Genomic DNA, 26,803 nt, shown 5'->3' on the forward strand with positions numbered 1-26,803 from the left:
CTCTCTCTGCCGTTGCAGCCCAAGGATCCAAAGTCCCCCAATATGAGCGCCAGGAGGAATAGAAACTGTCCGGCTCTCCAGTGCCTTCCAGGTACCGAGAAAAGGGACAATTTTGGGGAACGGGGAGAGGACCTGGAATGAAGATGGGCTATTTTTCTTGGGATGGCCATGATCCTGAAAAAAGGGGGGTGTGTGACCACTAACTGTTTAGGCTCCTCATTGAGGAATCTCCAGTTGAATCCTCGGTGGTTTTCAAACGCAGCCGGCCTGCTTCTCCCAAGGAGGGCATGAGAGGTTAATACTCCACTCCACGCTCGAGTGCCGCTGTCTGGAGGCATTTTCCGGGCGGAGGGGGACAATGGTTGCCGGGGCAGATGGCTCCCTTGCGGCCAAGGCTGCTCCGCCGCTCTCTTTGGTTTACGTAACCGGTCGAGAACAAAAGCCACAAAAGACACCAGTTGCCAGGGGAAATGCTGCTCAAAGCAGGGCCCCTCTCCCCAGGAACTGGGTGTGTGTGTGTGATTCTGAGAGGTTCTGAATAGGGGCAATGTTAGAAGATGCCTGGCTGCTGTTGCTGCTGAAGAAGAAAGCTTCCTCTGTGGAAGACAACTGCAGGCAACAGGACACCTGGTTATGGCCCGGACCGTGGCATTCCTTCCAGTTCAGTCAAAAGGGCCCCTGAAGAAGGATGAGTCGACGCCAAAGGGGACTCGGCATTTGTCCTGCTGGCAGACTAGCTTTGGAGAAAGGCATGTTGGGGGCTCACTAGAGTTGCCCATGCTGGCTTCTGAAATTCATGGAGATTTGGGGGAGGAGAACATAAGAACACCAGAACAGCCTTGCTGGATCAGTAGGGTTGCCAGCTCCGGGCTGGGAAACGCCTGGAGATTCTGGGGGTGCAGCCTGAGCAAGGCGGGGTTTGGGGAGGGGAGGGACTTCAGTGTGATATAATGCCATGGAGTCCACCTTCCAAAGTGGCCATTTTCTCCAGGTGAAGTCATCTCTGTCGCCTAGAGATCAGTTGTAATAGCAGGAGATCTTCAGCCACTACCTGGAGGCTGGCAGCCCTACGTGGAACTCACTGCCACAAGACACAGTGAGTGGACATATTCATGGAGGAGAGAGGTATTCATGGCTACTAGTTAAAATGGATACTGGTCATGATGCGTACCTGTTCTCCCCAGGATCAGAGGAACATGCCTGTTATCTGCGGAGCACAGGCAGGATAAATGCTGCTGCCGTCATCTTGCTTGTGGGCTTCCTAGAGGCCCCTGGTTGGCCCCTGTGTGAACAGACTGCTGGACTTGATGGGCCTGGGTCTGACCTAGCAGGGTCTTTCTTATGTTCCAGATGTCCCTGTTGTTGCGAGGGTTGCCAACTTCCAGGTGGTATTCAACAAAATGCAGCCTGTGGCAATTTCTAAAGTATAAAACAATTGTGCAGAAGCAAGGCTTATATCTTATATCATGTTTATTTACAGTCTCCCTAGTTTAACGTATTCAAGCCTTAAATTCAAGCCCCGTGGCGCAGAGTGTTAAGCTGCAGTACTGCAGTCAAAAGCTCTGCTCACCACCTGAGTTCGATCCCGACGGAAGTCGGTTTCAGGTAGGCGGCTCAAGGTTGACTCAGCCTTCCATCCTTCCGAGGTCGGTAAAATGAGTACCCAGCTTGCTGGGGGTAAAGGGAAAGATGACTGGGGAAGGCACTGGCAAACCACCCCATAAACAAAGTCTGCCTTGGAAACGTCAGGATGTGACGTCACCCCATGGGTCAGGAATGACCCGGTGCTTGCATAGGGGACCTTTACCTTTAAATAAACATGATATAAGATATAAGCCTTGCTTCTGCAAAATTATTTTATACTTTAGAAATTGCCACAGGCTGTATTTTGTTGAATATCATATTGGCAGCTATATGTTATTTTTTCTTGACAACTTCCAGGTGGTGGCTGGAGATCTCCTACTATTATAACTGCTCTCCAGCCAATAGAGATCAGTTCACCTGGAGAAAATGGCCACTTTAGCCATTGGACTCTATGGCATTGAAGTCTCTCCCCTCCCCAAACCCCACCTTCCTCCGGCTCTGCCCCCAAAATCTCCAGGAATTTCCCAACCTGGAGCTGGCAACCCAAGGCCAGGGGCCCCGTGGCTCAGTGGTAGATCTGATCTCTGTCATCTGGAGACACGTTCGTTTCAGAGGGTGGCTGGCCATGTTGGTCTGCAGTAGGACAGCTAGATTTGAGTCCAGGATCACCTGAGAGACCAACAAGATCCCTGACGAAGGAAGCTTTGGCTCTTGAAAGTGTCTATCCCCAAAATCTTGTGGGTCTCTGAGGTGCTCCTGGACTCCAATCTAGCTGGAGATAAGTTGTAATTCTGGGAAATCTCCAGGCCCACCTGGATGACACCAACCCTACCTGTTTCCCATGGCTTTGTTGGCTTTTGCAAATCCTGGGGGCGAGAGGCCCAGATGGAAATGGAAAGGGAGTGTCCTGTTGGCAAATGATTAACTGGAGGCCGCACAAAAAGCGAGCAGCTCCCTTCCTGATCGCGGGGACTTAGCGTCTCGAAAGCAAATGGGCTTTGTTTGGCGGCATCGCGGTCACCTGGACACCCGGTTTTGTGCATTCAAGGACAAACAGCCGGGGCTGCGGGTGTTTGGCAACGGCTTTTGTGTGAAGTAGCTGAGAGAAACCAGCCATGGTTACCGTAGCCAGGCTCCTTTCCTCTTTCTCCAGGGAGGTGTCAGGCAGGCTTCCTCGGGAGGTGGTAGGTTCTCCTTCCCTGGAGGTTTTTAAGCAGAGGCTAGATGGCCATCTGTCAGCAATGCTGATTCTGTAACCTTAGGCAGGTGATGAGAGGGAGGGCATCTTGGCCATCTTCTGGACATGGAGTGGGGGGTCACTGGGGGTGTGGGAGGGGAGGCAGTTGTGAATTTCCTGCATTGTGCAGGGGGTTGGACTAGATGATCCTGGTGGTCCCTTCCAACTCTGTGATTCTATGCAGCTGCAATTTTTGGATTACTTGACGTGAATTCTGTGGTGGAGGGCATTTTTCCACACATACATTGGTAACGAAGGGCTAGAGATTTAGGCCTGGATACCTTTGGAACACCAACGCTTCTGTTCATCTATTGTGGATGAGGAGCCTCTGAGGAGCTTGTTCCTCTTCTGGTAGGCAATTTGTAACTCACTAAAAGACGTCAGTCTTACACGACTGGAAGTGCCCTTACGCCACAGAGTGAGGGGGCACGAACCCCAGTGGAGAGCTGCTGCCTTGGCAATGGACGAAGAGAAGCACAGACACCACGAAAGCCAGGGAATCCAAGCCTTACTCGTTAAAAAAAATGAAAGGTGGGAAAGCACAGGTACTCGTAGATCATGGCAGTAGATAGTTACGATGCTCTAGCACAATGGTGGTGGTGGAAAATGCCTGCAAGTTGCAGCCGCCTTATGGCGACTCTGCCAACTTGGAAGGTTTGGAGTGGACATGTTCATGGAGGAGAGGGTATCCATGGCTACTAGTCAAAATGGATACTAGTCAAGATGCACACTTATTCTCTCCAGGATCAGAGGAGCAGGCCTGTTATATGAGGTGCTGTGGAACACTGGCAGGATAAATGCTGCTGCAGCCGTCTTGCTTGTGGGCTTCCTGGAGGCATCTGGTTGGCCACTGTGGGAACAGACTGCTGGACTTGATGGGCCTGGGTCTGATCCAGCAGGGCTTTTCTTGTGTTCTTATGGAGGATAAGGCTATCAATGGCTATTAGTAAAAAAAAAGAATACTAGTAATGATGCATACCTATTTTTTCTGGTATCATAGGAGCATGCCTATTATTTTGGGTGTGGTGGAATACAGGCAGGATGGTGCTGCTGCAGTCGTCTTGCTTGTGGGCTTCCTAGAGGCACCTGGTTGGCCCCTGTGTGAACAGACTGCTGGACTGGATGGGCCTCGGTCTGATCCAGCAGGGCCCCTCTTATGCTCTATTGTCTCCTGTATCAGAGGAGCATGCCTATTACCATAGGTGCTGTGGAACACAGGCAGGATAATGCTGCTGCAGTGGTCTTGCTTGTGGGCTTCCTGGAGGCCCCTGGTTGGCCACTGTGTGAACAGACTGTTGGACTTGATGGACCTTGGTCTGATCCAGCAGGGCCTTTCTTATGGTCTGATGTTCTTAAGGCTCTGTAATGCCTATAAAATCATATCCCTCTCTCTGCATTTGAAGCTGATTGCCCAAGCATTGGACATTGGTAGAGAGATACCGCACCTTCATCTCTTTTAGACCTGGCCCTCTCAGGTGGGCCTCTGCTGTTTACTCTCCTTGGAACAGTCTGTTCTCTTCTGCTGATGTGGCCGTTGACCCTGAAGGGAGTGGATGCATCTTAGTCTGGTGTCTCAGCTGTGACCATTCTGCCTTGAGTAATTCTGCTAGGAGTTGAGACCCCTTACGGTATTGCTCCCAGCTTTGCTGACACACACAAAAACCCCTCACCCCATTAAGGTGTGCGTCCAAGAAGGTGTTACTTAATATAATATGGGGTGGTTTGTGATTATCATGCTTGCTACTCACCTAAAGACTTTGGGGAGGGGAGGGAGGTAATTCGAATAAATAAAATTAATAAAATGGGTTTAGGCAGAGGCTTTCGGGAGGAAAGGTATCCTGGAAGGTCGGAGTTTGTTGTTTGCAAGACTTAGAGGTAGCTGTTCAAGGTGCTTCAGCCCCTGTTTATTAAAGTTATTTGAAGCCATTTCGATTGATCTTTCTCTGTGGACCCGGACACATTCTGCTCCCCTGCATTCTTTGGCAGGTGAATACGTCCAAGAAGAGGCCGCCCACGTGAGGAAGTGTGTCCCACCCCGAGATGGTGGCGGATTCATCCCCGGCAGCCTCTACTGCACCAATCTCAGAGTGGCTTTCTTACCAGACCTCTCCGCAAACACGGCGGTAGGTTTGCCAGCCTTTCTGGGCCGCAAGTAGCCCTCCCTTTCCTCCAGTCAAGCTGCAGGCGGGGATAGGGTTGCCAAGTCCCTCTTTGCCACCGGCAGGAGGTTTTTGGGGTGGAGCCTGAGGACGGTGGGGTTTGGGGAGGGGAGGGACTCCAGTGCCATAGAGTCCAATTGCCAAAGCAGCCATTTTTCTACAGGGGAACTGATCTCTATTGGCTGGAGATCAGTTGTAATAGCAGGAGATCGCCAGCTATTACCTGGGGTTGGGCAACCCTGGGGGGCGATGCACAGGCTATGGAAGGTGGGCGGTGGAGGAGCAGAGTGCCCAGTGGTGGGCAGGGGCAAGCAGCGGAGGCCCTGTGCTGCAGTACGGGGACTGGGCCCTGGGACCTGTTTGCCTTCTAAATAGGGCTGCCAGGTGGGGCTTGGAGACCTCCCTGAATTGCAACTGATCTCCAGACAGCAGAGATTAGTTCCCCGGGAGAAAATGGCCGCTTTGGAAGGTGGGCTCTGTGGCATCACATCCCTGCGGAGCTTCCCCCTTCCCCAAACTCTGCCCTCCCCAGGCTCCGTGGCCAAAGCTCCAGGAATTTCCCAAACTAGGCTTGGCAACCCTATGAGGCCTACATTTTAATTGTATCTTTTCATGTTGTTAGCCGCCCAGAGCCAGACTTCGGTCAGGAATGGGCAGGATAAAAATAAAATAAATTTAATTTAAAAATGCCATATGGATAGGGTTGCCAGGTCCCTCTTCCCCACTGGTGGGAGATTTTTGGGTTGGGGTCTGGGGAGGGTGGGTTTTGGGGAGGGGAGGGACCTCAATGCCAGAGAGTCCAATTGCCAAAGTGACCATTTTCTCCAGGTGGAACAGATCTCTATTGGCTGGAGACCAGTTGTAATAGCAGGAGATCTCCAGCTAGTACCTGGAGGTTGGCATCCCTACATATGGAGATGTGACCTCGATTCTGGACTTGCAGTTCTCCATCTAGGCCTGGTGTCTTTGTAGTGCAGAGATGGCCGGCTGGCCCTTGCTGCTACAAAGAGCTTTGGCTCAGTGCAGACTCAGGAAAGGGACAACTCACCGCAGATACCAAGAGGGTAAATAATGATAGTTATAAACTGGCTAACAGCTGTTTCTCTTCTGCTCCAGGACTGCTCTGGCCCTTTGTTCATGCGCAGTGGTTGCGATGTGGCCCTGTCTTGCATCGGAAGGCTAGTGGCTGGTAAGGCTTACAGGTGAAGCTGGCAGGCTCTCTATAAGACTGCCACCCTTTCCACTGGCAGGGTCCTGCCCCGGGGGTACTCCAGCCACACTGCTTTTCCCAGCGCAGAGATGCTTGCAGTACGGATAGATTCACCTGCTGAGTTTTGGCCTGCCGTTCAATTGTTGGTGCGCGCGGCGCTCTCGTAAGCATTTTGTGAGTTTCTTAGAATTCTGCTGCATATTTTATATGCTGCTTTTATTAGAATAATAGAATCATAGATTTGGAAGGGGCCATAGAGGCCATCTAGTCCAATCCCCTGCTTAATGCAGGACCAGCCAGCATCCCTGACAAATATTTGTCCAGCCTTTGCTTAAAGACTTCCTTATACTGTGATTTAATTTTAATTTTAAATATGTCGTGTGTGTTAAGTGCTGTTAAGTCACTTCCGACTCATGGCGACCCCATGAATCAATATCCTTCAAAATGTCCTACCATTAACAGCCTTGCTCAGGTCTTGCAAACCTGAGGGCCGGGGCTTCCTTTCTTGAGTCAATCCATCTCTTGTTGGGTCTTCCTCTTTTCCTGCTGCCTTCAACTTTTCCTAGCACGACTGTCTTTTCCAGTGACTCCTGTCTTCTCATAACGTGACCAAAATACGACAGCCTCAGTTTAGTCATTTTAGCTTCTAGGGTCAGTTCAGGCTTGATTTGATCTATAACCCACTGATTTGTTTCTTTGGCAGTCCACTGTATCCGTAACACTCTCCTCCAACACCACATTTCAAAGGAATCTACTTTCTTCCTGTCAGCTTTATTCATTGTCCAGCTTTCACACCCATGCATAGTAATAGGGAATATGATGGCAGGAATTAACTTGATCTTGGTTGCCAGTGACACATCCTTACACTTAAGAATCTTTTCTAGCTCCTTCAGGGTTGCCCTTCCCAGTCTCAATCTGATTTCTTGGCTGCAGTCTCCTTTTTGGTTGATGATGGGGCCAAGGAATAGAAAGTCTTCAACCATTTCAGTTTCCTCATTGTCAACCTTAAAGTTGAGTAGTTCTCCAGTAGTCATTACTGGTTTCTCCTTTAACTTTCAGCAGTTGTTGTTTCAAGTGTTCGCTATTTTCTGCCAGTAATGTAGTATCATTGGCATATTTCAAATCCTCATAGTATCATTGGTATATCCTTCCTCCCCTCCACCTTCATCTAAATCTAATACAGCTTTCCTTATGATGTGTTCTGCATACATATTGAAGAGATGGGGAGATTGTGCAGGGGGTTGGACTAGATGACCCTGGTGGTCCCTTCCAACTCTACGATTCTATGAAATACATCCTTGTCTGACACCTTTGCCAAGTGGAAACCATTCTGTTTCTCCTTATTCTGCCCTAACAGTAGCCTCTTCTCCAGAGTACAGGTTGTGCATCAAAACAATTAGATGCTGTGCCTCCCCCATTTGCTATAAAACCAGCCATAGCTGGTTAAATATGTTAAATAAGTATAAATTTTATAGCTCTGTCACATTTCTGCCAAAGCTGTTATGATTAAACAGCTGCGTTTACTATTTTGATTGCTGATTTCTTTTTCAAATTGGAAAATGTATTCTAATCCTCTATTGCCCCCCCACCCCGGGTGTTCTTAGGAAAAAGGAGAGAGGGAGATAAACTGAGCAAGCAAACAAACTTTGCGTTGGCTGTGAATCCCCAGGATGGCTTTGTGGTGGAAGCAGCTGTTTCTCTGCTTAGCCTACCTCACAGGGGTGTGCGACGTGATTGGTGTCATGCTTATTCTTGATTATTTCTATGTATTTATTAAAGGACTTGTAGTTCGCACTCTTTTCCTCGTGGAAACAATAAAAAAAACTCTCCAACTAAGCCCAACCGCTGAAGGCCCAGTCCTCTGCCATCCTTCCTGCTTCCTTCCCGCAAGTTCTGCCGAGAAAGGTCTGCCTCGCAGGGCCTGGGGAAGGCCGACACTGGAGGTGACCTTGTAAGGCCGTTCCCAGGAGAAAGCCTGCAGCAAGGCTGAGCTGATGGAATAGCAAGAATGCCGTCGTCTTGTTAAAGGAGGGAGGAGAACTGGATCCTGGAAAACCTCCACATAACATTATGTGTTTCCATTACCTGTTCTGCACTTAAAAAAATATTCTGCCCCAAGATCATTCATGCTTGGCAACGTGCATAAATGCTGCCAACTGAGCAAGCAGGTTTATTCTGCTTCTCATGGTGTGGCCAAGGTAGGGCTGCCAACCTCCAGGTGGTGTTTGGAGATCTCCCGCTATTACAACTGAGATCAGTTCACCTGGAGAAAATGGCCACTTTGAAAGGTGGACTCTATGGCATTGTACGCCAATGAAGTCCCTCCCCTCCTCAAACCCCGCCTTCTTCAGGCTCCAACCCCAAAATCTCCAGGTATTTGCCTACCTGGAGCTGGCAACCCTAGGCCTAGGGTTGCCAACCTCCAGGTAAGGTCTGGGGATCTCCCACTAATTGATCTCCAGTCAACCGAGATCAGTTGTGAATTTCCTGCATTGTGCAGGGGGTTGGACTAGATGACCCTGGTGGTCCCTTCCAACTCTATGATTCTATGATTCTATTCTATGATTCTTAAGGACTAGAAACTTGCTTTTTGTTTTTTAAAAAAGTGAAAGTAGAGATTCCTAGGATGCTGGGCATGAGCTACCCAGGGCACAGAGAGGCAAAACACTATTTGGGGTGCCGTCCGCAAGAGTCTTCTCTGTTCTCCCCAACATTGTCTGACTCTGTTTTGTTTTTAAATCTTAGTCAACAGCTTTGCAAAAGCCAAGGTGCTGAGCAGTACCTCCAGCCTGAAGTTCATCCCAGAGGAGCTAATCATCTACTGCAGGGATTTCCGGGTGCTGAGATTTCGTTTTCATGAGAGCGGTTTGGAACCTCAGGCCTTCCGGGTGAGTCTTTGGGGGAGCCGGGAATTCAGCGGGGGAGGCAGTGGCATCTGTAGTCCGCTGAGCTATTAAGCTAAGACCCAGCCTTTTTGAGCCTTTGGGTGCCTTTGGAATTCTCACAGTGGATGGTGGGTGCAACCACAAAATCTCAAGGAGTGGAGTCACGCGTAACTCGAATAGGAACAGCATTTCAGGCAGAAGCTCTGCTGAACGGGACACCTTTTAAAATCGTTTGATAGTACTTTCTTGCATACACACTGCTTATCTTCAGTCTTATCTTCAGTCTTTCCAACCAAAGCAAACATTTTAAAAATCTGCAAAGCCAAACAGATCTCCCATGCGTAGGGTTGCCAGGTCCCTCTTCGCCACCAGCAGGTTTTTGGGGTGGGGCCTGAGGAAGGCAGAGTTTGGGGAGGGGAGGGACTTCAATTCCATAGAGTCCAATGGCCAAAGTGGACATTTTCTCCAGGGGAACTGATCTCTATCGGCTGGAGATCAGTTAAAATAAGAGGAGATCTCCAGCTAGTACCTGGAGGTTGGCAACCCTACCCAGGGCCAATCAGAAGCCCTCCTGGGCAAATAGGGTTGCCAGGCCCCTACTTACCACTAGCAGGAGCTTTCTTGTAGTGGTGGAGGGGGGAATGATTTGCGTGCAGAAGGGACATTATTTCACCGCATGCTGCCATGCGCGCAGGTAGATTGCCCCCCCTCCCCTTCAGCTGGCCTGGTTCCCACTAACTGGCAAATGGGAACCCTATGGGCAAAAGCCCCACTTACTTTCTAAAAACACTTGGTGGGCACCAGAAAAAAGTGTCAGTGGGTGCCCATGGTCATCATGTTGGGGACGTCTGGGCTTAAGGAGTCCTCTGGGTGGGTTTGCATCAGACTGAAGGCCAAAGGCAGGGGCAGCTCCAGGCTATATCAACTGTTTTTGGATCTGCATTTCGAGCCTGTGGGATCCTCTCATTGAGAGTGACCTCCTACCCTTCAAGACAGGAAGCTGGAGAATTGTTTTGCCTCCAGATCCCGCTGGAAGGGATCACCAATCAGTCGGGCTGTTCTCCTTTCCTCTGCGTAGGAGGACACCCCAGGCAAGTCCAGCCCGAGGGTGCTGCTGGTCTCTCTTTAAAATATTCAAAGAGACGTGAAGCAAAGCACAGGAATACAATTCCGTAGACAAGGGCATTAAGAACCTAAGGAAAGCCCTCCTGGATCAGAGATCCATCAAGTCCAGCAGTCTGTTCACACAGTGGCCAACCAGGTGCCTCTAGGAAGCCCACAAACAAGATGACTGCAGCAGCACCATCCTGCCTGTGTTCCAAAGCACCTAATATAATGGGCATGCTCCTCTGAGACTGGAAAGAATAGGTACGTATCATGACTAGCATCCATTTTTACCAGTAGCCATGGATAGCCCTCTCCTCCATGAACATGTCCCCTCTTAAAGCCTTAACATAAGAAACATGAGAAAAGCCCTGCTGGATCAGACCAAGGCCCATCAAGTCCAGCGGTCTGTTCACACAGTGCCTCTAGGAAGCAGACAAACAAGACGACGGCAGCAGCATTCTCCTGCCTGTGTTCCAAAGCACCTAATATAATGGGCATGCTCCTCTGATCCTGGAGAGAATAGGTATGCACCATGAGTAGTATCTATTTTTACTAGTAGCCATGGATAACCCTGTCCAAGAACATGTCCACTCCTCTTTTAATGCCTTCCAGGTTGGCAGCGATCACCACATCCTTGGGCAGGGAGTTCCACAATTTAACTGTGCATAGCATGAAGAAATACTTCCTTTTATCTATTTTGAATCGCCCTCCAGCTTGAGCAGATGACCCCACGTTCTAGTGTTATGAGAGAGGGAGAAGCTTTTCACTCTCTCCAAACCATGCATAATTTTATAGACCTCTATCATGTCTCCCCTTAACCGCCTTCTTTCCAAGCTAAACAGCCCTAAGCGCTTCAACCGCTCCTCATAGGGGCGTTGCCCTAGTCCCCTGATCAACATTCTCCAACCGCAAGGCCAAGCAGCCCACCTGAATCAAAGCCTTGCTTTCCAGGTGACCATGGCCATCGTCCAGGCCCGGGAGAGCAGCAGCAGAGACAACACCTTTGAACTGGCACCTCTGAGGAACCTGGGTGAGCAAATGCAGAGGGCGGGCCAAGAGGGATCGAGGGAATGGGGTGCCGGCCATCCTCGGTGGATCACACTAACTCCTCCAGCCTTTCCAGGCCAATGGAAGAGGGAAGAGGAAGAGTTTCCCACGCTGCTTTTTGAGACCCTCCATGACTGGGAGAAGGAGCTGAAGCGACTCGGGACGGCTGGCTGGCGGGTCAGCCCGGTCAACGAGCGCTTCGATATGGCCACCAGGTAGAAGAAGGCGCAACCCGTTGCTTGACTTCTGTAAGAGAGAGGAGGGCTTGGGAGGGCTTGGGAGGGGGGGAAGGTGGGGGGTGGCACCTTTCTGTTCCTCGAGGCACCCCCACAGAGCCTGCCTCTGAAGCTCTTCCCCTAGCGACGCTCAGCCCTCTTAGTAGGGTCGCCAACCTCCAGGTGGTGAAGAAACCTAACAAATAAGCAACCTATACTGTAATGAATGTTGTCAAATACAAAAAACAGCACGAAGGCCCAGAATTTATAATCTATTAATACAATACAGTACACATTATAGATACACCATATGAAACAACATATCACACTGTAAGCCAACATATATGGCCAATGCCATCAATGTGATTAACTAGTGGAAGTCCATCCAAAATTCCAACAGGACACGTGCCCTCCGGATTAGGTTCAACGTTTTCGCCAAGTTATGGCTTCTTCAGCCTCCAACTTTGAAAGTTATACATGTCACCACTGAGGGTTCATACAGCAGATACGTCTTACCAAGCTTCTCCAAGACGTATCTGCTGTATGGTAAGACGTATCTGCTGTATGAACCCATCACATTGATGGCATCAGCCATATATGTTGGCTTACAGTGTGATATGTTGTTTCATATGGTGTATCTATAATGTGTATCTATAATGTGCAAGTAAAGTGATGCTCAAAAACTTACAGCAAAGGCTGTTACCATATATGGAACGAGAAATGCCTGATGTTCAAGCTGGTTTCAAAAAAGGGAGAGGCACTAGAGATCATATTGCAAATATACGCTGGTTACTGGCGCGTACGAGAGAATTTCAGAAGAAAATCAGCTTGTGTTTCATAGATTACAGCAAAGCTTTTGACTGTGTGGATCATGAAAAGCTATGGCTGGTTTTAAAGGAAATGGGTGTGCCACTACATCTGATCATTTTAATGCGCAACCTGTACTCTGGACAAGAGGCCTCAGTTAGAACAGAATATGGAGAAACGGAATGGTTTCCAATTGGCAAAGGTGTCAGACAAGGATGTATTTTATCTCCCTATCTCTTCAATCTATATGCAGAACATATAATTAGGAAAGCTGGATTAGATTTAGATGAAGGTGGAGTGAAAATTGGAGGGAGGAACATTAATAATTTGAGATATGCTGATGACACTAAATTATTGGCAGAAAATAGTGAAGATTTGAAACGACTACTGCTAAAAGTTAAAAGAGAAAGGACTACAGCTGAACATCAAGAAAACAAAAGTAATGACTACAGGAGAATTACATAACTTTAAGGTTGACAATGAAGAAACTGAAATTGTTGAAGACTTTCTATTCTTTGGCTCCACCATCAACCAAAAGGGAGACTGCAGCCAAGAAATCAGAAGGAGATTGAGACTGGGAAGGGCAGCCATGAAGGAGCTAGAAAAGATTTTGAAGTGTAAGGATGTGTCACTGGCCACCAAGACTAGATTAATTCATGCCATTGTATTCCCTATTACTATGTATGGGTGTGAAAGCTGGACAGTGAAGAAAGCTGATAGGAAGAAAATAGATTCCTTTGAAATGTGGTGTTGGAGGAGGGTGTTACAGATTCCGTGGACTGCCAAAAAAACAAATCAGTGGGTTATAGATCAAATCAAGCCTGAACTGACCCTAGAAGCTAAAATGACTAAACTGAGGCCATCGTATTTTGGTCACATCATGAAATGACAAGAGTCACTGGAAAAGACAGTCATGCTAGGAAAAGTTGAGGGCAGAAGGAAAAGAGGAAGACCCAACAAGAGATGGATTGACTCAAGAAAGGAAGCCACAGCCTTCAATTCGCAAGATCTGAGCAAGGCTGTCAAAGATAGGACATTTTGGAGGACTTTCATTCATAGGGTTGCCATGAGTCGGAAGCGACTTGATGGCACTTAACACACACACACACACACACACACATAATGTGTATTATATTGTATTAATAAATGATAATTCTGAGCCTTTGTGCTGTTTTTTTTTGTATTTGACAACCTCCAGGTGGTGGCAGGAGGTCTCTTGCTATTACAACAGATCTCCAGCTGTTAGAGATCAGTTCACCTGGAGGAAATGGCCACTTTGGCAATTGGACTCTATGGCATTAAAGCCCCTCTCCAAACCCTGCCCTCCTCAGGCGCCACGTTCAAAATCTCCAGGTATTTCCCAACCCAGAGCTGGCAACCCTAGGGCCTGGAGATTCCCCAAAATTACATCTGGGCTTGGACGGGGGAGGGACTTCAATGGGGTATAACGCCATAGAGTCCACCTTCCAAATTGGCCATTTTCTCCAGGGGGAACTGATCTCTGTCACCTGGAAATGAGCTGTAATAGCAGGAGATCTCCAGCCACCACCTGCAGGTTGGCACCCCTACCAGGCCCTACCTGGAGGTTGGCAACTCCGGATGATACTAAATGGACCTGTGACAGGCAGGAAGGGGGCAGAGAGTGTGCGACTGGCCCCAAGTCACCCAGAGACCTTCAACAGCAGAGTGGGGATTCGAACCTGGGTCTCCCAGATCCTAGTCTGACACTCTAACTACTACGCCACACTGGCTCTGCGAGTATGACTGGGTGTCTGTTTTAATAAACAACTGGGAGGTTACTTCTGGGTTCCTGTATTGATATTTTTATGTGTGTTTTTTAATATGCATGCACACACATATTCTTATCTGCTCTGAGCACCTGGTATGAACTGGAAACAAATTAATTGTGAAGCCATTAATTGTGGAGGGGTGTGTGTACCTGTGTGTGTGTGTGTGTGTGTGTGTGTGTGTGTCTTTTTGCCAACCGCTTACACTCTCTCTGCAGCCTTCCAAAGTACCTGTGGGTCCCCAAAGGGTTTCTGGACAACGAGCTGAAGAAAGCGTTTGTGCACTTCAATGGACGGCGCATCCCAGTGAGAGCCGCATTTTCATCGCCTGCGCCTGGGTGTGATCTAGCAGAGAGGGGCTTGTACAGTCCAAGGTTGTTGGTGCTGGATAAGGACCCTGGAGGTCATCTAGACCAGCGTCCTGCACAGTGCAGCAATCCCTGGCAGGCGCCCACCCAGCCTCACCTTCAAGATCTCCAGTGAAGGAAAGGACACTAACTCCCCAGGCCCCTGGGCAACTCAGGGGAGGGGCCGTGGCTCAGTGGTAGAGCACCTGCTTGGCATGCAGAAGGTCCCAGGTTCAATCCCCGGCATCTCCAGTTGAAAGGGCCAGGCAGTAGGTGATGGTCTGATCCAGCAGGGCTTTACATTTATTGTTACGGCCATTGGCCAGCACGTTGGCTCTTCTGAGGTTCTTATGAAGGCCTCGGCCTCTGTGCTTTGCTGTTGGACCTCCAGAGGAACTGGTCAGCCACTGTTTGAGACAGGATGCTGGACTGGATGGACCCTCACTGGTCTGACCCAGCAGGGCTCTTCTTAGGGTCCTTATCAGGGGAGGGCCTTGGCCTCTATGCCTTGTTTGCTGGCCCTCCAGAGGAACTGTGCTGGACTAGATGGACCCCTAGTCTGACCTTAGGAGGCTCTAGGGCTGGGATGTTCTTATGAGGGTCTAGGAGTGAGATCTGCAAAACTTGCCCCCTGGAATTCAAGTTCTCACCCCCCTCTTCCTTGTCCTGCCCAGAGGCTGTGCTGGCATCACCCCGGGGGCAGTGACCTTCTTCGAGCTGCCAGTTTCCATGCCGATTCAGACCCAGAGAAGGAAGACATGAGGTACATAGCTTTGGTTTTTCTTATTCTAAGTGCACATCACACGGGCAATTGCATATTGTATATTTTATACAGTGTTGTGCATTGTCAGTGTTTCATGTATTGGTAGTATGAATACAGAAAGGCATTGTTTAGCAATTTAGTGAACTGCTTCCTGCATGCAGTCAGTTGATGTACATCTGGTACATACTGTTTAGCCATAGTTGCTGCTTTTTTGCTTAATATACAGCCTGGAGGTTGGCAGCCCTAGTCATGAGTGCTCCCCCTGACTGGGGAGCTGCTGGGGCTCAGCCCACCATCCTGTCCCCCCCTCACCTGCCCCGGGAATCAAAGCCACATGCAAAGAGCGCACAGATGCCGGCCCGTCCAGCCTCAGAGCTGTTCGGCTTTTGCGCCATGCTCCTCCAGACTCCTTTTCCTGTTCACAGTGCTGCCAGCTCGGCTTCTCTGATGTGGGTTGTGGGCTCCTTCCTGTTCTCCCCAGGTCCGTAGAAACCCTGATGCTTGCAGGACACTCTCAGTGTGTGATCGTGGAGACGGCGGCCGACTTGCCCAGCCCGGCCGAGATCCAGCAGGCCCACCTCAAACTGTGGGGCTTGAGCCTCTGCCTTGCGGGTGAGAATTAGTGGCGGATGGCCTCTCCAAGGTGTGTCACTTGGGAGGAGGAGAAGGAACGCGGACACTGGAGGGGGTCTGGTGGAGCTGGAAGGGAAGAGACGGTTGCCATATCTACACCCATGCGCTTCAGACAGGAGACTTCATACAACAGCTGCTCACAGACAGAACACCCCTGAGTGCTGGAAGATGAGCCAGCTCTGAGCGTAGGGTTGCCAGCCCTGGGCTGGGAAATCCCCGGCGATTTTGGGGGATGGAGCCTGAGGCGGGCGGGAATAGTTCTCATTACTAGGGTTTTGGAGCCATATGTTTTCTCTTCTCAGTTCCTCTGTTGTGTGCTTCTAATGCCAAAAGAGAACCTCTGTTGCCTCTGGTGTTTTATGCACAGGTTGGCCACCCCCCTGACTAGGGGGCTTTGTTTTAATTATGTTTGTATTTTCCATCCTTCAGACGTCGCCTCGCTCTCCCCTCGCGTTTCCCCCACATTTTCAGGAGTTTAAAGTCTGCCTCGATCCCAAATCAAAAGCCAGTCCTGTGCATACTTGTCACTTCGGGTTTTTCTCCCCATGCCTGTTCTCGCTTCTCCCTCTCAGGTGTCCATCCCCCTCATCTAACCTGTCCCCTCAAAGCCATTTGCAAGTGCACTAGCAAGAGAATAATGCTGGGATGCCATGAGGCTGCTTCTTTGGTCAGTTTCACAGTGAATGGGGTCAGTTTCAGTTCTCTGCAGGATGGAACTAAGCCCCTGATTTACACATCCTCTTTTAGGCATGAAAGCCTTTGTGTCTGTGTGTGTGTGTGTGTGTGTGTGTGTGTGCAAGACTACCGATGGAACGATGAATGTCACAAATTGTGTGAGTGTTTCTATGTTCTTATGACCTCTGCATTGAGTTAAGCAGAAACAAATTGGTTGGGGGGTTGTTGTCTGGACCCTTCTCTGCTTTGGCTATAAAATGGCCACTCGGTTCAGATCAAATGAAAGAATCCCACTGCAGGGCTGGCGGGAGCTGGTGACGTATTTCAAAAAATTACATCAAAGCCAATTATAAAGCAGCTTTTCCAGGGGGGAGGGACTCATGTGTGGTTCAGAAGCTCCACATTTTCGCTGGGGATGCATAATTGACCACAAGGTACACCTGGAATTTCTTCGGGGCAAAAAAAGCCCCTGTGGATAGTGTTCTTAGAATTCAACTGCAAATACTGTGCAGTTAGAGAGCAGGAGATCCAGCAGAAACCGACCATGCACAAAGGCCTCCGTTTCCCCACAGCTACTCATGAAGAGCCTGAATGCTGTTTTACAACCGGGGTAATCTCGCTGGATTTTCTGGGCTCTCTTTTTAGATTCCTTTGTGGCTCCATCTGATGAGAAATGGCTCTCCGGCCTGGAAGGCACACGGTGGCTGGACTACGTGAGGTGAGAAAAGTCCCCTGCCTTGCCCACCGGAAATCTGGTTGCGGATGAAAACAGATCATGGAGGGGTGTGTGGGGCTGCCTGAGGCTGCCTCTTCAGTCAAGGGCAGCTAGGCTTGCCAGCTCCAGGTTAGGAAATACTTGGAGATTTTGGGGTGGAGCTGGAGGAGGGCGGGGTTTGGGGAGGAGAGATACTTCAATGCCATAGAGTCCAATGGCCAAAGCGGCCATTTTCTCCAGGTGAACTGATCTCTGCTGCCTTGGAGATCAGTTGTAATAGTGGGAGATCTCCAATCGCCACCTGGAGGTTGGCAACCCTAGGGCCACCTCCAGAGAGCACTGGGGAATGATGGGCATTTGCCAAGGCTTCCCATGGGCAAAGACCTCATTGCCCACCTGCCTGACCTCGCTTGTTTTGTGCAAGGGGCATCCAGAGTTTGCAAGAGAGAACTCTGGGTTCGGACACTTAGAAGCATAGAATCCTAGAGTTGGAAGGGACCACCAGTTGTCAACTAGTCCAACCCCCTGCACAATGCAGGAAACTCACAACTACCTCCCCCGCCCAATGTCTCCCTACTCCACATGGCATCTTCTTCTAGGATATGGGACACCTGAGGAGGCCTTGGTGGAAGGCCTCGCAAAGCCGAAGGCTGGCAGTGCCCCCCCCCCCGCATGGCAGCTTGCCAGTCTGCCAGGATGTCGCTTTGGGTGCCCAAGGCAAGGTTATCTTCCCCCAGAGGGAGAGCTTGTTCTGTGTCATCGAACTGGCTCCTGAGGTAGTTCTGCCAGGTGTGTTCCATCGAGATACTTGGGAGATGGGGGGGAAACAAATCTTGGTTCCTTCAGGCTGTCTGAGATCTGGGAGCTGTTTTCCTCTTTTATTTATTTATTAATTCAATATCACAGTTGGAAGGAACCACTTGAGTCATCTAGTCCAACACCCTGCACAATGCAGGAACCACAACTATAATTTCCCCAACAACTAGGTGTCCAATCAATAATTAAAAACCTTCAATGGCAAAGAATCCACCACCTTACAAGGGAGACTGTCCCAGCGTCAAACACACCCCACCATCCAGCAGTTCTTCCTCAGATTTAGACAAAACCTCCTTTGCTGGTGAAAAGAGCCAGAGTCCAGTAGCACCTTAAAGACTAACAAAATTTCAGGCAGGGATGAGCTTTCATGAGCCACAGCTGTCTTCTGCACGAAAGCTCCTCCCCTGCCAGAAATTTTGTTAGTCTTTAAGGTGCTACTGGACTCTGGCTCTTTTCTATTGCTATTGATAGACTAACATGGCTACCTGTCGTGATCTGAAGCTTATATCCATTAGTCCAAGTTTGTTTGTAGATAGGTTTGACGCTGCTGCTGAATTTCTGGTTGCTTTGAAATGGTTCCGGTGTGAGTTTTGCTTTTCTCTGAGTTTGCTGTAACGGCCTCCCTTTCCCTTATAGGGCATGTCTGAGGAAGGCCGGTGAAGTGGCCGTCCTGCTAGCCGAGAGGAGTCGATCGGTCATTCTACAAGGTAGAGCGGCTTCTTTGCCCTGTATTTCTGCTGCAGAAGCACAGTGGGATTCCCCCCACCCCCAGGCAGAATATCCCTATGAGTGGTAGATGCCTCCAGTACTTTGTGTTCACCTTGCAGGCAACAGGAAAGGGAGGGTACCAGTTGGGGGTGTATACAGGTGTATGTTTCTTTTCCCTTCAGAGAGTGTCAATTTCTACTGTTGCCAGTGGTGGTGGTGGTGGGGGAACCAGGGGGCTTAGATTGGCTCCTGGGAAATCTACAAGTCAGTAACCTCAAGCATCTTACTGGAGGCAGGGGTGGCTTGCTGGCTTTTTTTTCACAATGGAGCTTCTTCACCCACCCTTTGCAACTCCCTGGCCGGACGACCACCCAGCTGCATCGTAGCACTGCCTTAAAAAACTCAGCTGTTTGTGGGGGCTTATCCTGGGATGAGGGAGCTAGAGCCAGTGCAGTGTAGTGGTTAGAACATAGCACAAGAACATAAGAAAATCCCTGCTGGATCAGACCAAGGCCCCTCAAGTCCAGCAGTCTGTTCACACAGTGGCCAACCAGGTGCCTCTAGGAAGCCCACAGGCAAGATGGCAGCAGCAGCAATCATAAAATCATAGAGTTGGAAGGAACCACCAGGGTCATCTAGTCCAACCCCCTGCACAATGCAGGAAATTAACAACTACCTCCCCCCACATCCCCAGTGACCCCAACCCTCCCTCCACCATGCAGGATCCCACAATCAAAGCACTCCCGACAGATGGCCATCCAGCCTCTGCTTAAAGACCTCCAAAGACGGGGACTCCACCACCCTCCGAGGCAGCGCATTCCACCTTCGAACAGCCCTCACCGTCAGAAAGTTCTTTCTAATGTTTAGGTAGAATCGCTTTTCTATTAGTTTAAATCCATTACTCCGTGCCCTAGCCTCTGGAGCAACAGAGAACAAGCGAGTTCCCTCATCAACATGACATCCCTTCAAATATTTAAACATGGCTATCATGTCTCCCCTCAACCTTCTCTTCTCCAAACTAAACAAACCCAACTCCCTAAGTCTCTCCTCATAGGGCATGGATTCCAGACCTCTGGCCATTCTGGTCGCCCTCCTCTGGACACGCTCCAACTTGTCAACATCCTTCTTAAATTGTGGAGCCCAAAACTGGACACAGTATTCCAAGTGAGGTCTGACCAATGCAGAATACGGTGGTAGTATTACTTCCCTTGATCTAGACCCAATACTCCTATTGATGCAACCCAGAATTGCATTGGCTTTCTTAGCTGCCACATCACACTGTTGACTCATGTTCAGTTTGTAGTCCACATCCTGCCTGTGTTCCACAGCACCTCATACAATAGGCATGCTCCTCCGATCCTGGAGACTTGAGTGTTGGCATATAGTCAGGGAGAACCAGGTTCGAATCCCCAGTCTGACATGGAAGCTCTGGGCATTCACACACTCTGACTAGCCTACCCTTCAGGGTTGCAAGGATAAAATGGAGGAGAGGAGAGCGGTGTGAGGCACCTTGGGTCCTTGTTGGGGAGAGATAGCAGCAGAGGTTGGCCGCTGTGTAAACAGACTGCTGGACTTGATGGGCCAGGGTTTGATCCAGCAGGACCTTTCTTATGTTCTTTCATGGGGTGTAAATGAAGTAAGTAAATATAGTGTGGCATTTTGTGCTTTTAATATATCTTTTTAGGAAATTGGGTTCATTGCACCCTCCTTGACAAATCTTTTGGTTGCCCTGCAAGGCTACCCATCCCAGGGTCTGAACACAGAGACCACGCACACACACACACACAGATGCACACACACACACACACCCGACACATCTCTCAAAATCTCTTTCCCCCCCCTCCTCTCTCAGAAACAGATGACAGGGATTTGAATTGTTTGCTGGCCTCCCTGGTACAGGTTATTTCGGATCCGTACACAAGGACCATCTCTGGGTTCCAGAGCCTGGTACAGAGGGAGTGGGTGGCCGCCGGACACGCCTTCCAGCAGCGCCTCAACCTGTGGCAGAAAAATGACCGGGACGAGGTAAGGGTGCCGTAGGGTTCACAATCCAAAGCTGCCGTTTTCTCCAGGGGAACAGATCTCTGTTTTCTGGAAATTCGTTGTAATTCCAGGAGATATCCAGGTCCCACGTGGAGGTTGGCAACCCTATTCTCCAGGGAGGTGAGCCTGGCCTCCGTCAGGAGCCCGTTGAAGAGGGTTTTATTTAGGAGAATAAATAGAGAATAAAACTACTGCTGCTATCATACTGCCCTTGAACAAATCTATGGTGAGACCACACTTGGAATACTGTGTACAGTTCTGGTCACCACACCTGAAAAAGGATATTGCAGAACTTGAGAAGGTGCAGAAAAGAGCAACCAAAATGATCAGGGGGCTAGAACAACTGCCCTATGAGGAGCGGTTGAAGCGCTTAAGGCTGTTTAGCTTGGAAAGAAGGCGGCTGAGGGGAGACATGATAGAAGTCTATAATGGTGTGCAGAGAGGGTGGACAGAGAGAAGCTTTTCTCCCTTTCTCATAATAGTAGAACGCTGGGTCATCTGTTGAAGCTAGAGGGAGAGAGATTCAAAACTGATAAAAGGAAATATTTCTTCATACAATGCACAGTTAAATTGTGGAACTCCCTGCCCCAGGATTTGGTGATGGCTGCAACTTGGAAGGCTTTAAGAGGGGAATGGACGTGTTCATGGAGGAGAGGGCTATCTATGGCTACTAGTAAAAAAGAATACTGCTCATGATGCAGACCTATTCTCTCCAGGATCAGAGGAGCATGCCGAATATATTAGGAGCTGTGGAACACAGGCAGGATGGTGCTGCTGCAGTCGTCTTGTTTGGGGGGCTTCCTAGAGGCCCCTGGTTGGCCACTGTGTGAACAGACTGCTGGACTTGATGGGCCTGGGTCTGATCCAGCAGGGTCTTTCTTATGTTCTTATGACTGCAGTTGGTAAATTTAGTTTTTATTTATTGGCAGTCCAAACCGAGATTTTAAATTGTGGCCTTTTATGTGTTTGTTTATAATTGTTGTTTTCGAATCATGGAATCATAGATTCCTACATTGTAAGCCGCTTTTAGTTCCACAAGGTAGAAAAGGTGTCTAATAAATGTTTAAATAAATAAAATAAAGACACTGATTGGCCGCTGCGTGAAGCAGGATGCTGGACTCGATGGGCCCTCACTGCTCTGATCCAGCAGGGCTCTCCTGAGGTTCTAATACGCTCATGACATCCAGGATTAATTGCCTGATGCTTCTTCCAGCAGCAGTCAAATTTCATACTCCCAAGAGCAGAACAGGTTTGAAAAGGTGGGGAGGGAGGGGTTGTTTCTAATGTCCTGACCTGGGTAAAATGAGAGCCGCATTTCAGCATTTTAAGGAGGGGCCGTGGCTCAGTGATGGAGTGTCTGCTTGGCATGCAGAAGGCCCCAGGTTCAATCCCCGGCATCTCCAGTTAAAGGGACGAGGCAGGTAGGTGATGTGAAAGACCCCTGCCTGAGACCCTGGAGAGCCGCTGCCGGTCTGAGTAGACGATACTGACTTGGATGGACCCAGGAGGGTCTGGTTCAGTACAAGACAGCTTCATGTGTTCATGTGCTTGTTGTGCTTTCCCCCCACCCGTCCCCACAGTCACCCGTGTTCCTGCTTTTTCTGGACTGCGTCTGGCAGCTGCTGCGGCAATTCCCGCCATCCTTCGAGTTCACGGAGGCCTACCTGGTGGCCCTGCATGACAGCACCTGCGTCCCCTTTTTCAACACCTTCCTCTTCAATTGCCAGTGGGAAAGAGGGCGGAACAATCAGGTGAGCCGGGGTGGGTGGTGGCGGCGGCGGTCAGAAACCCTGCAGTACTAACAGACCGACAGCTCCCGACCTGGTGTGAGAGGTAGACCTTGTTGCACCAATTCGGAGCAACGACCACAGTGCCCTGTTATAAGGTCGGCATTCACATCAGTGGGAAATTATCCCTGAAGTCCAAAACGGTAACACCGGCCCGAGGAATGTCCGGCTGGCCTTGGCCAGGGCTCTTTCGGCCCTGGCCCTAGCCTGGTGGAAAATCCTCTCTAGTGAGACCAGGGACCTGCGGGACCTCAAAGAGTTCTGCAGGGCCTGTAAAACCAAGCTATTCTGCCAGGCATATTGCCATTTTGTGGTTGTGGTCCTATAAGAAGCCTCAACCCCTTATAGCCAGTGTTTGTAGGCATTCCTAAAAATACAGTTGGGTGTGGAACAATCTCCAGAGCGCAGCTGCTGTTTTGGGAAAGAGGCCGTGTGTGGGTTTTTTGTGTGTGCAATAGTTCCTTGAATCCTATGAATGTGGGGAAACTCCTCTCTCCCCAGCACCGTTTTCTCAATCAACTTTACACGCCTTTAAACGGCTGGCGAGAAACCCTGTGCCTGGAAATCCTACCGAAGGACGGCTACCCTGCCAAGGAAGCGGGGGGTGCCTCTTTGCCCAGTATCTGGGACTGGGGCCTGAGATACAGCCTCCAGCAGAGAGCTCAGTTCTGGAACCCCGGCTACCAGTACAGCAGCAACAGCAACGGACCTGTCCGGAATGGGAACTTCCTTCCCCAAACCAGTAACAAGGTGTGTATGTGTGTATAAAAGAATGAATAGTATTTTGCAAGCGTTTGGAGCAGGGGTCCCAAGGGTGGCCAGCTCTGGGTTGAGAAATACCTGGAGATTTTGGGATAATAGGAGGGGTACAATTTATGGAAAATGGGCTGCCAAGTGAAAAAAGGTTGGGAACCACTGCTCTAAGTTACCGTATGTCTAACCAGAGCAGAGTAAAGTGTGTGATCTGGACATTATGCCTCAGTTAATACAGCCCTCCTTTCCAGTTTTAGGATTAAACCGTTTTCCCACAGTGTTGCCAAGGTAGGAATTAACCAAACCACTAAGGTTGCCAACCTCCAAGTGGTTAACAAAAATCACAGCTGCTATGGCCAGCCAATGTTCATACAATGAAGACAATAATGCAGCTCAAATGTCACTGATGTTTGTAAGGCCAATATTATGTGTAGACATTCAGTGATCAGCTAGCTAAGTGCACCTAACCTATTTGATAATTCACAGTGGGTAGCCGTGTTAGTCTGTTTGCAGTAGTCAAAAAGGGCAAGAGTCCAGTAGCACCTTAAAGACTAACAAAAATATTTTCTGGTAGGGTATGAGCTTTCGTGAGCCACAGCTCACTTCTTCAGATACCTGAAGAAGAAGATATCTGAAGAAGTGAGCTGTGGCTCACGAAAGCTCATATCCTACCAGAAAATATTTTTGTTAGTCTTTAAGGTTCTACTGGACTCTTGCCCTTTTTGACTACTAACCTATTTGGTATAGGTTGTTGTGTGATTAGTTAGGCGCTAGCCTCAGGCTCCACCCCCCAAACCTCCAGGTATTTCCCAACCCGGAGCTGGCAACCCTACAAACCACTCTCCGCTCAAGATGGCGGCTGTTGTCAAGGCAACCTTTTGCGCCCCTCCTAGAGGCTTCTGCCAGCAGCACCTGCCCTTTGATGACCCGTGGGGAAACCAGATGGAACTGGCCACTCAGAGTGGAGTAATCTGCATACAGACCCAGAGCCTCCTGGGAAACAGGCTGGCAGGGTGGGGTGGGATTCGGGATTCCACGGCCAGGACCTGCAGTCCTGGTCTGCTGCTGTCACAGTGCCCCCCCTTTCTTAGAGCTCCTAAAATGGGTCAGAGGGGAGATTCACCCTAACTGCAAATGAACCTGGCCAACCACCCCATTCTTGGTTATGGGGCTGCCACTGTGGGCGAGAGCTCTTGTGCAGGGGAGCCCGGCCCTACTGCCCACAACTAGTCTCTCATCAGGCTTGGCTGATGGTCATCCGGAGGCTGGACGCTAGGGGCAGGTGCTCGGCGGCCGACATCTTTCTTTTCGTCAATACAGAAAGATTGTTTCCCACTGAAAGACCCGAGGAGGAGGGTCTTCACCTGGGACACCTTCACTAGGGTTGCCAGGTCCCTCTTCACCACCGGTGGGAGGCCCCTGATCTCTATCGGCTGGAGATCAGTTGAATTAGCAGGAGATCTCCTGCTTCCACCTGGCAGTTGGCAACCCTACTTCACCTCTGGCGGCAGCCATTTTGTGATTTTGCCCGCTGCCCTGTGTCAGCATGCCAAAGTTGCCCACAGGGTCAAAAAGATTGAGGATCTCTGGATTAGAGGCTGGTTCATGGCTTTTATCCTGTTCTGAGTTTTTCCTTTGTTTGTTGCTCCAGGTGGAAAACCTTCTTCCTGGGAATGGCGCTGTATTCTTGTTCTCCAAGGGCTGCTTGTCTTTGCAAACGCAACTCTTTCCTTGGAAGAATGGCTCCCTTTCGAAAAAAGTGTCCCGGTGGGCTCAGCTGTCGGAAGGCCCTGGGGAACAGGACAAGCCCCTGCGAGGCAAATCCAGCCTCCGCCGCCTTCACCCCAAGGGACTGCTCCTTCTCCCGTTGCATGCAGGGCCTTTTATCCAGTTATGGAAAAGATGTTACCTTCGGGAGAACCCAGAGGTTCAGGTAAAAATGTGATTGCGGGAGTAGGAAAGCCCGAGTGTTCATATGTTGTGTTCTTTGTCCAACATTTTGCAACTAATATTCTTGCAGATTTCACAATAAATAGCAATTTTTTTTCCTAACCATTCCCTCCTCATTTGTCCAAACAAAATTAGCACTGGGCTACAAAGCACATTAACAACCAACATACTTACTAATAATTACACATATTTCTTGCCAAAATGGTTTCACAACTGGACAGCTCTACCAAGTATGTCAAAATATCATTTCACTTGAAAACATTGCCAACATCGGTCCATACTATTTTGTGAAATGTTTTTGCAAATTCTAGCCAGCATATGACCTATAAATTAATTTTAAGCCATTTTGCCTTCTACTAACAACATATGTCATACTTGCAATAATGGATTTAAATTACGGGCGGAAAGGTACTGGCTGGATAGTAGAAATGTTTTTACAGTAAGAGTTGCAGTGGAATGGGCTTTTTAGGGAGGTAGTGAGCTCCCCCTCACTGGCAGTCTTTAAGCCAAGGCTGGACAAACACTTGTCAGGGATGCTCTAGGCTGATCCTGCATCGACCAGGGGGTTGGACTAGATGGCCTGCATGGCCCCTTCCAACTCTATGATTTTATTATTCAATCTATGAGTGTGATGTTGAAAAACTCAGTGAAAAGATGGAGAACTCATTGGAGCAGAAGTTTAGCTTAGTTAGTTACCCTGCCAGCCAATCTACTTGAACACATGAAGCTGCCTCATACTGAATCAGACTCTTGGTCCATCCATCAAAGTCCGGTATTGTCTACTCAGACTGGCAGCGGCTCTCCAGGGTCTCAGGCGGAGGTCTTTCACATCACCCTACTGCTTGGTTCTCTTTGTCTCCTCTCTCTACCCCATGCATAATTTTTATGAACTTCTATCATGACTCTCCTTAATATTGTCGAAGGCTTTCACGGTCAGAGTTCATTGGTTCTCGTAGGTTATCCGGGCTGTGTAACTGTGGTCTTGGTATTTTATACCAAAATACCAAGACCACGGTTACACAGCGCGGATAACCTACAAGAACCAATGACTCTCCTTAGTCGTCTCTTTTCTAAACTTAAAAGTCCCAGATGCTTCAGACTTTCCTCCTAGAAAACCAGCTCTAATCCAAAGCAGAGTATTTGTTTTTTAAATAAAAAAAACATTTGTGCAGATTTTTCTCTGTTATATAATGCCACTTGTAGAATTTCAGCTTCCTGGTTTCAGAATCTGGGGCGTTAAGAGCAGCTTTCCTGAGCCATCCCCTGGTACAGCTTGCCAGTGGGCAGAGGAATATTCCATTACGATCCCATCCTGAATAAAAACCCTTGGAAAGACCGTCTAGGAGTTGGATCTCTCTCTTGGGTCAATCCCAGCACAGATGCTGTTATTTTCCACTTGCTTTTCTTTTTAACAGCAATCTGTCTTTGTCATCAGGTCGGTCTCTTCGCTTCCTCCATAGCTGGCCTCACGGAGGAATTGCATCTTCTTCAAGAGCGACTGAGCAACTGGCAGGCGAGAGAGAGAGAGCTACAGCCCAGCCGTTGAGAATGGGAGGCGGCCCCGTTAAGGGCCAG

The 26,803-nt window shown here is 49.3% G+C and overlaps 2 protein-coding genes across 2 annotated transcripts in view; both read left to right on the plus strand.

The window, feature by feature from the left end:
- The window catches only part of SF3B4 (splicing factor 3b subunit 4), a 53,350-nt gene that overhangs the window by 10,403 nt on the left and 16,144 nt on the right, over window positions 1–26,803 (plus strand). The gene's annotated exons all lie outside the window — the stretch shown is intronic.
- MTMR11 (myotubularin related protein 11) lies at window positions 43–26,774 on the plus strand. Its single transcript, XM_056852892.1, has 16 exons — window positions 43–91; window positions 4,808–4,944; window positions 6,097–6,169; window positions 8,936–9,078; window positions 11,134–11,212; window positions 11,306–11,444; window positions 14,257–14,344; window positions 15,060–15,148; window positions 15,630–15,760; window positions 17,102–17,174; window positions 18,624–18,694; window positions 20,548–20,720; window positions 22,319–22,489; window positions 23,027–23,275; window positions 24,930–25,211; window positions 26,664–26,774. Exons 1-16 carry the CDS (start codon window positions 43–45, stop codon window positions 26,772–26,774), a joined length of 2,058 nt encoding a protein of 685 aa, XP_056708870.1.

This window comes from Euleptes europaea, chromosome 7 (assembly GCF_029931775.1).
Source record: "Euleptes europaea isolate rEulEur1 chromosome 7, rEulEur1.hap1, whole genome shotgun sequence".
NCBI lineage: Eukaryota > Metazoa > Chordata > Lepidosauria > Squamata > Sphaerodactylidae > Euleptes > Euleptes europaea.